General features: G+C 59.8%; 1 protein-coding gene across 2 annotated transcripts in view; it reads right to left on the minus strand.

The window, feature by feature from the left end:
- Positions 1-2220: 2220 nt before the first annotated feature.
- LASP1 (LIM and SH3 protein 1) overlaps positions 2221-16042 on the minus strand; it is a 40417-nt gene continuing 26595 nt past the window's right edge. Inside the window, 4 exon segments of one of the 2 annotated variants that reach the window (NM_001082778.1) lie at positions 2221-3532; positions 3588-4879; positions 6873-6973; positions 7232-7391. In NM_001082778.1, coding sequence (NP_001076247.1) covers positions 4706-4879; positions 6873-6973; positions 7232-7391 — 435 coding nt within the window. In that variant the 3' untranslated portion in view covers positions 2221-3532; positions 3588-4705. 2 annotated transcript variants of the gene reach the window in all.

Consider the following 16042-nt stretch of genomic DNA (forward strand, 5'->3'; position numbering starts at 1 on the left):
CGTCACTAAAGCCCATCCCGGTGGTTTCTTCCGAGGCCAAAAGGAGGACTGGTGTATATTATTTTTGTAAAGACTCAGTTATGGCGTGCTGTTTTGCATTATTTTTCTAAAGAAAATAGAGGGGAGAGACAGACAGACAGACGGACATAGATTTTCCTTCTGCTGGTTTACTCCTCAAATGCTCACGCAGCCTAGGCTGGGCCAGGCCAAAGCCAGGAGCCAGGAGCTCAATCCAGGTCTCCCACATGGGTGGCAGGGACTCAGCTACTTGAACCACCACTTCCTGCCTCCCAGGGCACACATCAGCAGGAAGCTGGAATTGGATGCGGAGCTGGGGACTTGTTCTCCGCACATAGCTTTCTGTGAGCAGGGAGGGGAGGGGAGGGTGGCACCGATGCCCCCAAGGCAGACGGGCCCCTCAAATTGCTCTGGAGGTGGAGGAAGTCGGGGGGAGGGGCTGCAGCTCTGCAGATTGGGGCAAGCCATGCCTGCTCCTTCGTGTCCACTGGGGAAGCAAGAAGAGGCAGGTGCTCGGGGGGCGGGGCACGCTCGGGGGGCGGGGTGCAGGGCACGCTCGGGGGCGGAGCACGCTCGGGGGGGGGGGGGGGCGGGACACAGCAGGACCTTTAACCAGCCAGTGCCCTCGATCCCTCCACTGCTGCAGCTCTACCTGGCTCTCCTCCGACAAACCTCAGGGTTGGGGGGGGGGAGCCTGTCCCCCCCCATTGCTCTTATCCTGAAACCAGAGAACCCCCGCCTTCTGAGCCCGACATGGGCGTCCCCTCCCCACTGAGCAGCTGCACATGGGCCCACTGGTGGCCACATGGCAGCAGAAGGGACTGGATTCCCTTCTCCCTTAGCCTCTTCCCAACCCCTTGAGCAAGAGGGGTGGCGGCCTGGACTTCCGGCCGGAAGTCACAAACCCTAAGCACCTGTCACAAAGCTGGGCAGGTGGGAGATGCTGATCTGAGAGCAGCTAAGGTCAGGGCACGGCATGGCCCTCTGAGCACCGCGTGGGGGTCCCAGCTCCGCCACTGGCTGTAGGACTTCCACCAAACCATTTTGCCCTTCGGGGTGTCAGTGAGCCACCTGTGAGCGGACACTGTGAGAAGACTGAGGGCACCACACTGCCATGGCATCAGGCACACTGCTGCAGGCTGCCGGGCCCCGCCCACTGGGAGCTGTCACTCATCCCGTTCCTCAGACACTTGCGGAACTCCTACCACGTGCCGGGCTGAGCTCATTCACTAGTTCACACGGGTTTGCACAGCAGCTCCAGGCCTGCCCCTGGCCAGGTAAGCAGGGACTTAAAGGGGACCTACCCTGAGTGCACTGGCTGGTGGAGAAGTGAGCCGGTCCCAGGAGACAGAGCTCAAGGGCTCTCCCGGTCACCAGGCTGGGCAGGGAGGGTGATGCGTGGAGGGAAGCCAGAACCAGGCTTGAGGAAAAGTTCTCACGGAGCAAGCCTGGGGGCCGGCGCTGCAGGGCCTCAGCCGAAGCTGCCACCAACATGCTGGCACTGCATCTTGCAGCAGCCAGTTCTAGTCCCAGCTGCTCCCTGCTAATGCGCCTGGGGAGGCAGTGGAGGATGGCCCGTGCTTGGGTTCCTGTTACCCATCTGGGAGACCTGAACGCAGTTCCTGGCTCTGGCTTTTGCGATCATTTGGGGAGTGAACCAGTGGTTGGATGATCTCTGTCATTCTGCTTTTCAAAAAAAAAAAAAACAAACAAAAAAAAAAAAACAAAAAAAAACACAACAACAACAACTTAAAAGAGGGAGGAGAGCAAGCTTGGGCAGGTGTTATGATACAGGGGGCTTGGCCCCACCTTGGGACGCCTGCGTGCTGGTTTCACACCTGCCAGATAATGGCTCGAGTGCTTGGGTCCTTGCCACCACATGGGAGACACAGACGGAGTTCAGGACTCCTGGCTTTGGTCTGGCTGAGCCCTGGTGGTTGTGAGCATTTGGGAAGTGAACTGGCGGATGGAAGCTCTGTTGCTTTGCCTTTCAAGGAGGTAAGAAATAAGAAAAGGAAAGGAAAGAAGGAAGGAGCAAGCAGGAGCCAAGGCCCGCATCTGCCTCCTGGTCCCTGGACTGGCCCTCCTCCACCGGGAAGGCAGCGGGCACACGCCCCAAACACCCAGGTTGGACACATGCACGCGCGTGTGCACACCCACCCACCCACACACAGCAGCCCACAGCCAAGGAGGCAACCAAGTCCACAGGTAAAAATTAGACTTTTATTTGAGTCACCAGGAGAAAGATTCACTTGTGGTTCAAGTCAAACGTTCAGAATCCTAACAGGCCAGAGAGATTTGATCCCGAGCACAAGCCCACGAGCAAGGGGACTGAAACAGACGCAGGAAGACAACAACCCCATATAAAAAGATGAGCGGTGGCGTCACACACACGGATGAAACGTCGGGACAGGGCGAGTGCCGCGCGGCCACCACCTCGGTGTCCTTTAAATACAGGTTTGGGGGTGCTATTTCATTTTGCTTTTTTTCCAGCTATAAAAAAGGCCCCAAAGTGCATATGTGGGGGGGGGGGAGACAGAAATGAAGCAAGAGTTTTCCCTGGGGTACCTGAAGGGGTGGGAGGGGGCAGGAAGCAGTGTTGAGAGAATTCACATTTCTCACGCTCTCACTCACCGTGGGGCTGTTTGTATTTTATTATTGGTCCACAAAGTTGAATTCACATTCTAGCTTTGACGCGTATTTTTTTGTCCTGGGGCTACTGGCTAAAAGACCTCTGTGAAGGCCACCAGAAAACCAGGGCCTCAGCCCCAGCCCGGGGGTTTCTGGGAAGGAACATGGACTCCCGGCAGCCCCTGGGCCCCTCAGCACCAGAGTGACAGTCCCTCCTCTCCTCGCTCTGGGGGCGTGTAAGGTGTCCCCTACTTTTAGGACGGGAGGGGTTGGCACAAGATTCCAGTGGCGGGCCTGCCTTGCTTTGGAAGAAAAATTGAGCTGAGTGAAAACAGGCGGCCGCTTGCTCCCAGGGGTGCCCCCTCCCACCCACCAGTCCTCCAACAGGGGGTGCCCTTGACCTTTGGTCCCCAAATCCACTGTGCTTTGAGATCAAGAGGAATGGACTGGATCAGTGCCTCCCTCATCCCCCACCCCCAAGAGCCGACCTGACACCCACCTGCCTCACCGGGGGAGGGGGGGCAGGACTGTTGGCGGCAGGGCTCCTCACCCAGTCATTTCCTCGGGCAAATGTTCCCAAACCAAGTCCAGAGAAGACGCCCGGCCCTCAGCTGCAGGGCGGACAGCCGTGTGGCCTGCGAGACTCAGGGTGACATGGGGAAGGGGGGTGTCTGGAGGGGCAACGAGAAAGCCCAGAGATGAATCAGGCCAGGCCAGGGCTGCCCCGCCCCCCGCCAGTCGGAGGGGGCGTGGAGATAGCACCGTCTTTCCCCCCCGCCCCTGGTGTCCGGGCTTCCAGTTCTGCAGCCTGGAATCCTGCCCCTGCTTCCAGGGGTTCTGTGTAAGCGAGGGGGAGGACACGGAGATGGGGGAGACAACAGGCCGGGAGCCCCGCCAAGTCTGCCCAGCGCTCTGCACCCTGGCCGGCAGGAGTAGGCAGGGGAGCTCCCTCCGTTCAGAGAGGGGAGCAGAGCGGGAATTTCCACTCCAGGAAAACATCAGAAACGTCTCTCCCCTCCCACGGTGGGCTTGGAGCTGGGGAGCAGGGGAGGGGGCCCTGGGCACCCACTGCAGACACGTACTGACGTTCCCCCACACAGGGCACAGGCGCAGGCAGCCTTGGGCACATGGAGGGTCCTGGTGGCCTGGCCCAGCTCCGAGTCCATGAGGCACTGGGCTGGGGAGGGGCGGCCAGGAAGGCCCTGAGACCGCCTCCCTCCAGCAGGGAGGAGCCACCCACCTCACCCAGAACCTGGGGGCTGGGGTTGGGGTGCAGGCCACAGGACCCCTGGGGGTCCTTTCCCTACCTGCAGGACCCAGCCTCCAGGGAGGCAGTGAGGGTCCCGAGATCAGGGGTGGGAATACGGACAGAACACCCTGCAGCCCTCCCTCCTGCGGCCGCCCCTAAACACAGGGAAAGGCCCCAGCGGCGCTGCCCATGGGAGCGCTCTGCTCACCCCGGGTCTACGTGGCCAGAGGAACACACGTGGGGAAGGTGTGGGCTCACCAAGTGAGCACCCCACTCCCCTTGCTGTTGCCCTGGAGGAGGGAGAGGGTGGTAAGGGAGACCCTTGGTGGGCCCCTCCTTCAGACAGAGAGGTAGAGCCCACCGCCTCGGGCCCTGCACAGCGCGGAGCCCCAGCCCCAGGCCAGGCACCACGGAAGTGGACTCCCACTCTGGGCAATGCAAGGGAGCCGCGCCCTGGTGGGGCCTGGACTCAGGGGCTCCCGGAATGTTTGGGGGTGTGAGGGGCAGGGCGGGAGGGTCGGAGAGGGCAGAAGAGAGAGGAAGGCAAGGCCTGAGAGCCAAGAGATCTCCTCCAGGCCTGCTCCATCCAGAGAGAAAAACCAAGACATGGGTCAACGGGAAGACCTGCCGAGGAGGGAGCCCGCGCAAGTGGCAGGAGGCTTCAGCTGGCTGAAGAAGCTGGAGGAGGGTGGGGCACACGAGCTGTCGCGGATGCTAACAGGGACACTGCAGGGTGGACGGGCCACGCCCTGGGACGGATGGATGCCGTGGAATGCGCTGCAGACAGAGGGGGCGGGGCGCGGGGGCTCAGATGGCCTCCACGTAGTTGGCGGGCAGCATGCCCGTGTCCCCGGTGCGCTCCACCGTGCCGTACATCCAGCCGTCATCGATCTGCTGCACGTTCACGATGGTGTCCCCGTCCTGGAAGGACACCTCATCCTCGTCGGCGGCGCTGTAGTCGTACACGGCGCGGTACCGCTTCTGCGGGGATGGGGGCATGGGGAGGGGGACACAGTCAGCCAGGGCCCGGGCCCACGGTCCTCCCAGCACTGTCACCCGGGCAGCTGTTCAGGGCCAGACGTGGGACAGGGACTGGGGTGAGAACTGCAGAACAGGAGAGGAGCAGGGTTCCACGGATGTGACGCTGGGATGGTGTTAAAACACGCCACGCCCTGCTCACTAACACTTGTGTTCAAACCATCAGTGTCTGCTTTCTGAAGCCATGGTGAGCCTGGCTGCACTCCCAGGTTCAAGGCAAAGGCCAAATTTCCCGGGGAGACAAACCTCGTAAAACCTACAGGGGGCATCTCTCAGGTTCTGCTTCCACCACCACCCCCCCCCCCCCCACAGATCGCGGCCACGCCCAGCGAGCTCAGTGGTCTGGGAGGGGACCACACCCTAACTCCCCGGCCTCCACTGCGCTTGACATGGACAGGTCTGGGGGCTCCATTGGACACGGTTAGGAATCCACAGCCCCAAGCGGTAAGGAAGCCCCCAGGAAGTGACCCCCACCTCTCTCATGACCACCCCTGCCTCTGCCTTGCGCTCGGACAATTCCCATGGCTGCATCCCGTTTCTCCCCCTCCACCTCCCACCGCCTATGCTCAGCACAGCCGCCACAGTAACCATTACAAGCCAAAGTGGAACCCATCACAGTGCGTGGGTGGGCAGTCACAGAGGCCTTCCTGGGCCTTACAATCCCTGCACAATCTGACCTGTTGTCTTCCCCGTCCAGTCACCTCCACCTTCCTGAGGGTCCGTGAACTGTTCCTAGAACACTTGTGCCTCAGGGCCTTTGCACCTGCTGATCTTCCTGAGGACTCACTCCTGAGGACTGTGGTCAGATGTCCACCTCCACTGCTCTCTACCCCTCACCCTGCTGTCTTCATAGCACGGGCCGTTACCTGGCCCTAGCCGATAGTCCATGTATTTATTGCTTTCTTACTGGACTATAAGACCCAAGAGGACAGGAAGGTGGTCTTCCAATCCCTCAGAATCAGGTCAGGCTTAGTGAGCATCCCAGGGTCCACCTGGAACTTGCTGTTTCAGATGACACCTTTGTCCTGAGCCCCCCAACAGGGCCCACATTCCCCGTCTGTCCCAAGTGTGAGCTCCAGCTGGCCACACACCTCAGGCCACTTCTCTAAGTCCCCGTCTCCCCTGCTCCTCCAAGAACGGCTTGAAATTCCTGGGCACCCAGCACGGAGGAGCCGGGTCTTCCCAGGAAGTCAGCTCAGGAGGCTCCAACGCGCCCAGAGGGGGCCAGACTGCCCCCTGCCCGCTGGTGCGCATGTGCATGTCTGCAGCCAGGCTGCTGGGCACAGCGCGCTCGCTGTGGGCCTGGCCCAAGCAAGGTGAGCCCCTGGGACGTGACCTTGCCTGCACGGAGCTCCAGTCCAGTGAGGGTCGTGGAGGTAGCAAGCACAGAGCACTCATTTAAAGTAGGAAAAGGGGCTCTGAAGGGAAGTAGGGGGCTCGAGGATTAGAAACCATCAGTGGGGGAAGCTGCTGCTTGCAACGCCAGCATCCCTTATGGGTGCCGGCTCGAGTCCCGGCTGTTCTGCTTCTGATGCAGCCCCCTGCTGGATGGCCTGGGAAGCAGCAAATGACGGCCCAAGTCCTTGGGCCCCTGCCACTCATGTGGGAGACCCGGATGGAGTTCAGGCTCCTCCCTTCAGCCTGGTCCAGCACTGGCTATTGCACACATTTGGGAAGTGAACCAGGAGATGGAAGATCTTTCTCTGTCACTCTGCCTTTAAGGGAAAGGGGAGGGGCCGGCCAGGAGTGATTGTCTTGCCCATTCCCCACCCCCTCTCCAAGGGCAGGAGGCCAATCACTGGCTCAGACAACAAGGACCGGGTCAAAGGTCAGGTGAAGCCTTCCCAGAGTCCCCACAGCTGCTGGGCTCCTCAGAACTCTGACCTGGGACCTCCCTCCTGCAGGGTCTCTCTCCCTTCAAGCAAGGGCTACTCACCCCACCCCCGCCTGGGGCGCCTCGCTGGGTGGAGACCGGGGCTGCTGGCTCCTTGTAGCCGTAGGACTGGGCCACCTGCTGCGGCTGCGGCTGCTGGTAGGCTGGAAGGGGCAGGCGACAGGACTCAGCCACCCCCCACCCCCGTCCCTCTCAGAGCCCCCATCCCCCACCTCACTCGACCCCATTCTTGAGAGCCTCTGTCTACTGCACATAGGTGTCAGGGATTCCACACAGGTGCCGTGTTGTGAATGTATGTGCGTGTGCATGTCCATGCATGTGTGTGCGCGTGTGCTGGGGGCTTCTCTCCACCTCCTCCCCAGCCCGCAGCCAGCCTTGCCCCAGGTCCTCGGCGCGCTCACCAGGGGTGCTGGTCGGGATGTGGTGTGGCTGCGGCGGCTGCTGCTGCTCCGGGGGCCGCCGGTAGTTGCTGCTGTCCTGGGAGTCCCGGCGCTCGGGCTCTGCGCCCTCGCCCCCGCTGGGGCCCATGCGGCTCTTCTCGAACTCCTCGTGGTATTTTATCTGCGAGGGTTATTTATCAGCTGGGTGAAGGATCCCACCGCAGAGCAAGCAATCCCCTCCCGGTGCCACTCCAGGTCCCAGGATGGCAGATGGCAGAGAGACCCCCCCTGGGATCCAAGCAGACGGCACCAGCCGTGTGCGCTCAGACCAGCAACTGGATCTTGCCAAGCCTCAGTTCCCACGTCTGTAAAATGGGACGTCAGTGTCATGAAGAATACGAGGGCTGGGTGAATGCGGGCTTGAGCCGAGTGCGGCTGTGGTCTGTACCCACCGGTGGCTGCCCCACCCCACCCTGGTCAATGCCGGCAATGGCGCAGCCCGTTTACCACCTTGACAACAGGCCGGGCTCCATGCGAGCTCTACGTCTTGGGCTCAGTTTACCTAGTCGTCCCCGGGTAGCAGACAGGAAGGAAACTGAGGCAGTGACACGCCAAGCAAGCTGCTGAGACCACACGGCTTCTGGGGCCCACAGACATGCTCTGAGGACCTCAGCCGGTGGGGACAAGAAACACCAGCCCCCCACGACCCCAGGGCCGGCCAGGTCTTGGAGGGGGCTCCTCTGCTCACCATGTTCCACATCTGTGCGGAGGCCCAGAGCCCCTGGCGGGTGTGGGGGGCTCTGACCCCTCCGTCCAGACTCCGCCCCACATGCACTACTGGCTGCAGAGACCCCCACTTCTATCTCCGGCGCCCAGGAGTCCTGAGCTGGGCCTCGCCTTGCTTGAGGCCTGGGACTGCGACTTGAGCTTGGCTCGAGGTCGCCAGCATTGGCCACCGAGGTCAAGAGGGCAGGAGCCCTCTGGGGCGGGTGCTATGATGGGGCCTGAGCACGGTCAGCCACAGGAAGCACCCGCCCCAAGCACCAGAGAGAAACCACAGGGTCCACAGAGGGCGGGGGGGGGGGGGGGGGGGCGGGCGTTTGTGCCCCAGCTCAGGCCCCGGCCGCATCCTCTGGAATTCACTGTCCCTCATCCACCGTCTTCCTCCAGTCCAGCCCCAAGGGAAGCCACCAGGCCTTGGCGCTTTCCCAGCTGGCCCCAGCGCCCCTCCCTCACCCAAGCTCTGTGGCAGGTTTCCGAAGCCACCCTTTCCTGCTCGCAGTGCCAGCCGCATGGCCTTCTGGGATTGTGCAAGGCCTCCCTGACCCAAGCCCGAGAGCTGGCCTCTGAGGAATGACCCACAGCCCCAGTGCCCGGGGAGGCTGAGCCCACACCGGCTGCCCGTGGTCTCCCTCCCCACAGCCACTCAGCACCCAGGGCGCCCAGGATTTCAGACCTCACGCTCAGGGCCAGCTCCTCCAACCACACCCAGGCTGGCCCAGGCACAGCATCTGGCCCAACAGGGGGCAAAGGAGGATAAGAGCCTGACTCCCGGCCTCCTCCCCTCCTCTGAGGGGGCTGGAAGACCCGTCCTGGGTGCACCTGCAGGCAGAACCAGGAAACACAGGCAGTGACGGCGCTGGCGTGCGCCTGTGGACACCAGGGGCTGAGCCCTCCCGCCGGCGGCAGCCAAGGAGGGAAGCCTGCTTCTGTACCCACGGCCACAGGCAGCCTTTCTGGATCCTCTGTGGGTGACCCTGGTGCTAAGCTTTGAAGGATGAGGATGTGACGATGAGAGGCAAGGTGAGCAGAGGTCAGGCACTGTTGATATTCAAGTGCATGGATGTTTTGGGGAGAGGGGGGTCTTCAGAGTGGGAGATGCAGTGAGTCTTAAACACAGCTGTCTTCTAGATGGTGATTGGTTCTAGGACAGACATACGACTCGGGCGAGGCCAATCTGGCACCTGCAGGGGTCTTTTCTGCAGGAGCTAAGTGGAAGCCGGCGCAGCAGGCAGGGCTCGGGCTGGAGGTCCCCGTCCTGCCCTCTCCATGGAGACAGCCATCGAAAGGGCAAAGCCAGGGCTGCCGCTGTGGCACAGCAGGTAAAGCCATCACCTGCAGTGCCGGCATCCCATATGGGCGCCGGTTCGAGTCCTGGCTGCTCCACTTCCGATCCAAGTCTCTGTGTGGCCTGGGAAAGCAGTAGATCACCCAAGTCCTTGGGCCCCTGCACCCATGTGGGAGATCCGGAGAAAGCTCCTGGCTCCTGGCCTTGGATCATCGCAGCTCAGGCTGTTGTGGCCATCTGGGGAGTGAACCAGCAGATGGAAGACCTCTCTCTCTCTCTCTCTCTCTCTCTCTCTCTGCCTCTATAATAAACAAATAAATCTTTAAAAAAAGGAGGGGGGCAGGCCAACAAGGACAGCCTGGACGGCCCAGCCAAGGCGGAAACCAGACGCCCTGACTTCCAGCCACGTCGGTCACATGGCCTCACAAACGCTTTGCTGCCCCAACACTGGGCCTGTTTAGTGGGGACAGAGCCAGCCCCAGCCAGACTGAGAACCACTGAGCCAGGCCCAACACCGCCTGCGACAAGGGCAGATGGTGACACTGTGTCACTGTCCGGTTGACTCACTTCCCGCCTGTCAGCTTACTCAGCCCGCTGAGGCAGGCGCTATCCTAGCCCTGAGGACCAGAGCTGCTAGGGAACCTGCCCGAGGTCATCCAGCCGAAGGGGGGAGGAGTGCAGAACCGCACAGAACCTGGGGCAGCGCCCTCTCTCATCGCCCAAGGTCCATCTCGGCCCCTCTTCCTCGGGCTCCTGGCTCTGGCTCCCAGGCCGAACCCACAGCCTGCTGCACCTAGGGCTGGGCGGTGGTTACAGCATGCAGGCTCCTGGAGGGTGGGGGCCTGATTCCCATGCACCTGAGCTGCTGGCTACAATGCAGGTCCCAGGGCCTTCCGGAGAGTCGACAAAAGCAGAAACAGAGCTGGGGGTGGGGGTGGGCGCCATGGCATAATGGGTTAAGCCCCTGCCTGCAATGCCGCCATCCTGGATGGGCACAGGTTTGGATCCCAGCTCCTCTACTTTTGATCCGCCTCCCTTTTAATGCACCTGGGAAAGAAGCAGAAGATGGCTCAAGTGCTTGGGCCCCTGCCCCCCACACAGGAGACCCAGATGAATCTCTAGGCTCCTGGCTGCAGCCTTACCTTGTCCCAGCCATTGCAGCCATTTGGGGAGTGAACCAGCAGAGGGAAGATCCCTCCTGTCTGTCTCTGTCTCTCTCTCCCTCTGCAAAACCCTGCCTCTCAAATAAATAATACTTTAAAAAAAAAAAAAAAAGTTGAGCCAGGACTCGAACCAGGAGGCACTGACAGGGGATGCGGGCAGCGGCTTAACCCCTGGGCCAAACAGCTGCTCCTGAGAACACGCGTCGCACAGCCCCTTCCCAAGTGAGCCGGAGCAGGCGCAAGCCCAGGAGCCGGCGGCCTAGAGCAGAAGGTGGCACACTCAGTCCATGGGCTGTGTCCAGCCCCTGCTTGCCTGCTTACAGCCCGTGAGCTGAGAATGGCTTCACACTCTTAAATACTTAGGTGCAAGGAAGGGGCAGGACTACAAGAGAAATAGTATATCCTGACATATGAGATTTCTCTGAACTTGACATTTCAGTGGGCTGTGCTGGGGCCAGCACTGTGGCATAGCGGGTAAAGCCGCCATCTGCCATGCTGGCATCCCCTATGGGAACCAGTTCTAGTCCCGGCTGCTCCACTTCTGATCTACGGCCTCAGAAAGCAGTAGAAGACAGCCAACGTGCTTGGGCCCCTGCACCCGTGTGGGAAACCCAAAGGAAGCTCTTGGCTTCGGGCTTCAGATCAGCACAGCTCTGGTTGTTGTGGCTCGTGCAGTATTTACTGCCTGGCTTTTCCAGGAAGCCTCCTGAGCTGCGCTTGCCGGAAGAGTTCGCGGCAGATCCCATTGCTTCAACAGTTTTTTAGCGCAAGACCGGGCATTTGCCATGGCAGTTAAGCCGCCGCTTGGGATGCCCGCATCCTATGCCTGGGTTTGAACCCTGGCCCTGCTCTCCTTTCCTGCTCACTGCAGGCAGCAGGAGATGGCTCAACTACCCGGCTGTTGCCGGCTGTCTGGGGAGGGAGCCAGTTCTGCCTTTCAAATCAATAAAATGTTAAAAATTTTAGCTCAATCTTCCTAATTATTTACATTTTATAAATGATGCAGAAGTGTCACTTTACAGATCCAGAATGGACATCATCAACCTCACACACAAAATGTGAATTTCAAGTCTGTGAAGGAGAACCAGACCCGAAGCCGCATCTGCGATCCCCAGACTCCACCTGGAATAGCCCAGGTGGGGAGGGGGCTGCGGCCTGGGTCCCAGTGCTCTGTGAGTGTTGGGCTGGCCTGGGAGCGGGAAGGAAGTGGGTCAGAGAGTGACAGGTGCAGCACTCCCCCACCGCCCAGGGGACAGAGAAAGCAGGACACCAGGAGTACGACCAAGAGAGGAGCCAGGCCCAGCCCCAGCTGGCCACGGGCACCTGACCGGAGGCTGCTTCTTGCTTCCTGTCCACCAGGACCCTGCCCTGTCTTTTCCTGGGAAATGGGTGGAGGTGGGGGAAGATGGAGAGGCAGGGCAAGGCCTGCTGCTTCCTGTTGCAGACAGGAACCCCAGACCCCGTGCCCTGCTGCTCCGGCCTCAGCAGTCCTGCTGGCCGTCCGCTCCCCCGGGCATCTGCCGTGCACGCAGGGTGAGTCAGCCCGGGGCCAGGCAGGGCACGGCGCTGCAGCCAACTGGCAAGTGTGGCGCCGGTGCTGCCTCTGCCGGCTGCCCACGGGCTGCTCCCAGTGGCCTGGGCTTGGAAAACCGGCAGGGCAGCGGCCAAGGCCAGGTCACCCTGGAGACAGCCGCCGCCCACGCGGGATGGGTCCGGACCAGCTCTTCCGTTCCCTCCCTCCCCTCCCACCCAAGCAGGGACCCGTAGCCGAAGGGCAACATAGTCTGGGCCTGTTCCCGCAGGGCCCCAGGCGGCCCTGGCCACAGGGCAAACCCAGCAGGGCCCGGCCAGGCACCCAGCCCTGCTCCCTCAGGGACCCTGTGCCCACGGGTCGGGGGAGGGCGATAGGGAAACGGACCGACTCCCAGTGCAGCTGCTCTGGAGACTTTTGTCCTGGGGGTGCGGAAGGTGAGTGTCCCTCATTTGCTTCCTAATGATGCAAAAAGGCCTAGACCGAAGACGGTGACCTGGGCCGAGAGTGCAGGGGCAGTGGCAGCCGGAGGCGTGCATGGGGCCCAGACGATGGCAGCTGGCACTCTGCGAGGACAGGTGTCCCTAATGCGGGGGGCCCCTCCTGGGTGTCGCTGTAGCTGTATTAGTGATGACTGACAGGGGGTCCACGGTGGGACATGTCTGGGGCTGGGCTCCTCCTGGACACCAAGGGCTCGGGTGGCCAAGGCAAGGCAGGGTTGCATCCTTCCTTAGTGTCCTGTGCCACAGGCTGTGCAGCCCCCACCCCACTCCTGGGGCATCAGCAGCCCTTCGCCTACTCCCGTGACCTTGAAGAGACCCTTTCCCCTCCGGGCCTGCTTCTTCATCCGTACCTCATGGTGCCACCTGCTCCCAGCCAGTCCCAAGGCCTGGCCCAGCTCCAGGAGCCCAAGGAAACCCCAGGCTGAAAGCCAGTGTGGACGTGCTGTATTTGCACAAGCACCTGGAGCTCATCTGCCTCCTTGAAGAGCCGCTCACAGGGACAATGTACGTAAAGTGCGGGCGCGCTGACCCGGGCGGCCAGAGCAGCGACAGCCCGGCCACAGCGGACACCTGCTCCCCCCCCCGGCGTGCACCCTCAGTGAGAACACCCTTGCCATGCACACGCTCTTCCCTGCGCTCCCATCTCCTCCCTGGGCCCTGACAACGAGCAGCCTGTAAGCTCCCTCTCACAGAAGAGGAGGAAGGGCCCAGGTGAGCGACGTCCCGGGCAGAGCTTTCCTCGCTTACGGACAGCTGAGGCTGGAAACACAAGGACAACGTCACAGCAAGACAGGCCCTCTCCAGGACAGGTGTGGAGCAGGGGGCCACACGCTCAAGGGTGTCCCTGGGGGCGGGCGCTGGAGCGCAGAAGGTTAAAGCTGCCACCTGCAGTGCCGGCATCCCATATGGGCACCAGTTCAAATCCCGGCTGCTCCACTTCCAATCCATCTCCCTGCTAACGTGCCTGGAAAAGCATCCAAAGATGGCCCAGGTGCTTGGGCCCCTGCACCTACATGGGAGACACGGATGAAGCTCCTGGCACCTGGCTGAGCCCCGGCCATTCCGGCTATTTGGCGAGTGAACCAGCCAGCAGATGGAAGATCTGTCTCTTTCTCCTCTCTCTCTCTCTCTGCCTTTCAAATAAACAAATAAATAAATCATATATATATAAATATATATATATATGGTATGTCCCTGGTCCCAGTTCAAATCTGCTGTCCACAGCACCCCCTTTCACACTCAAAAGGTCACCTCACTTGGAGAGGAGGCCACCAGCCATACAGGCTCAGGACAGGCAGCAGGGGGGACAAACGGGCTCAGAAAAATGAAGTCACAGCTCCCTCCTGCCACCTCACCTGGACAAAATTTCCATGCCCTCAACTTACTGTCCTGGCTCTCTCCCAAAAGAATGAGGAAGTGGTGTCCTGGCTTTTTCTGGCTGACTTAATGGTTTGCTAAGCAAATAGGCACGTGAGGGGGTGTTAGCACACCCAAGAGGCAAAGAAAGCTGCTCTAAACTCCAAGAGCCTGGCTCAGCCCTGCTCCAGGCTCAGTATTGTTCTGATCTCCCAGGAGCTCCCAGTGGGGGTGGCCACAGCTGGGACGTATAGGTGGCAGCTCAGCCTGTGCACGGCCCTGGGCCTCTACGGAGCAAGGCCACACTCTAGATGTGCCCACTGGGGCCAAGTGTGTGCAGGCTCGGGAGCCCTGATGTCAGGATCCCCCCAACCCTGCCCCCACCACCTCAGCTGGCCCAAGTCCTAGCATGACAGGGTAGGGTCCACTCCAAAGCTCCACTGCCTGGTGTCTCTGATGTTCCGTTTTCTGGAAGCCCTGCTTCCTGACTGTAAAGGGAAAACAGAAGTCTGGCTGCACACGTGACTTCCCACGTGGTTCCATGTCACGGCCAGCCAGGGAAGGCAGGCTCTGAATGCAACAATCAATTTAGCAGCCAGGCTCTCTCTCTCTCTCTCTCTCTCTCTGATAACACTGAAAACTTCATCAGTAACAGAGAAAGACCTAAGTAAAACCATAAAGAAACACCAGTATGCAGAATAGCATGTGGCACAGGAGGTTAAGCCGCTGCTTGCGACACCGATATCCCACAACAGGGTACTGGCTGGAGTCCCGGCTGCTTCGCTTCTGATCGAGCGTCCTGCGAACGTGCCTAGGAAAACTGTAGATGACAGCCCAAGTCCGAGAGTCCTTGGGCCTCTGCCACCCACATGAGAGATCTACAGAGGAGTTCCTGGCTCCTGGCTTCAGCCTGGCTCAGTCCAGGCCATTGTGGGCATGTGGGGGAATGAATCAGCAGACAGAGGCAGGCTCGCTCGCTCACTCTCTCTGTTGCTCTGCCTTTCAAATCAATTAATCAATCTTTTTTTTTTTTTTTAATGGCTAAAATGAACACGTCGGAGCTGGGTGTTGGCCTAGCAATGAGAATGCCTGCCCGTGAAGGGCCTGGGTCTAGTACCCACCTCGGCTCCCGCCGCCAGCTTCCCACCATGCAGACCCTGGAAGGCGGTGGTGAGGGCTCAGTGACAGGATTCCAGCCCAGCCACTGCAGGATTCGGGCAGTGAACCAGCAGACAGGAGCTTCCCCTCCCCCTCCCCCTCCTCCTCCCCCTCCCCCTCTCCCACAAAGCAGAAGAGCCGCACCCTCTGAGATCCAGCAATTCTACTTCCGGACCAGCTGACCACGGGATAAAACTGTTTACCACCGATTATGCTCAGACTCAGAAGACTACAGTTCACTTACAGAATAGAAAGCGCTGATTATTTTTGACTGACATGGAAACAATTTCTGTCTGTAGCAAAGATAGCTTTAGAGTTTATGGTTTTATCATACTGCAGGGCATTAACCAACTTTGTAGCTAATGGTAGCTGGCACTTTTTAACTTTGACCTCTCTGCTTCTCATTTTCCCCCAGCTGACTCCCTCATGATTAAATTACACAGTATGCATACATGTGTACTATGTATACATATACACACAATATACATATAGATAAACTACATAAGATAGTAAGTATGCACTAGGGGCTTGCTCAATGAGAGCTGCTTCCAGCACTCCGAGAATGATTTGCCAGGGACATGGTAACGTTCTATTTCTTGAGCTGCTTTGTAAGTAAACGGAGGTGCTTAGTGTACAAGTGTGCTGCAAACGGGCGTTGTGGCAGAGTGGGTTAGACCACCACCTGGATGCCTGCATCCTGTGCCAGTGCCAGTCCGAGTCCTGGCTACTGTGCCTCTGATCTGGCTTCCTGTCAGTGCACCTGGGGGGCAGCAGGTGATGACGGACCGAGTACTTGGGCCCCTGTCACTCTGTGGAAGACATGGATTAAGTTCTAGGCTCCTGGCCTTGGCCTAGCACAGCATTGGCTGTTGTATTTGGGGAGTGAACCAAGAGATGTAAGTTCTCCATCTGTCTCTCTCTCTGCCCTTCAAATAAGATGAAACTAAATTTTTAAAAAAATTTTAAACTTTTTTTTATTTGAAAGACAGAGTTACAGAGAGAGGTAGAGACAGAGACAGAGACAGACAGAGCGAGAGAGAGGGGTCTTCCATC

Source organism: Oryctolagus cuniculus, chromosome 17, assembly GCF_964237555.1.
Source record: "Oryctolagus cuniculus chromosome 17, mOryCun1.1, whole genome shotgun sequence".
Classification (NCBI taxonomy): Eukaryota; Metazoa; Chordata; class Mammalia; order Lagomorpha; family Leporidae; genus Oryctolagus; species Oryctolagus cuniculus.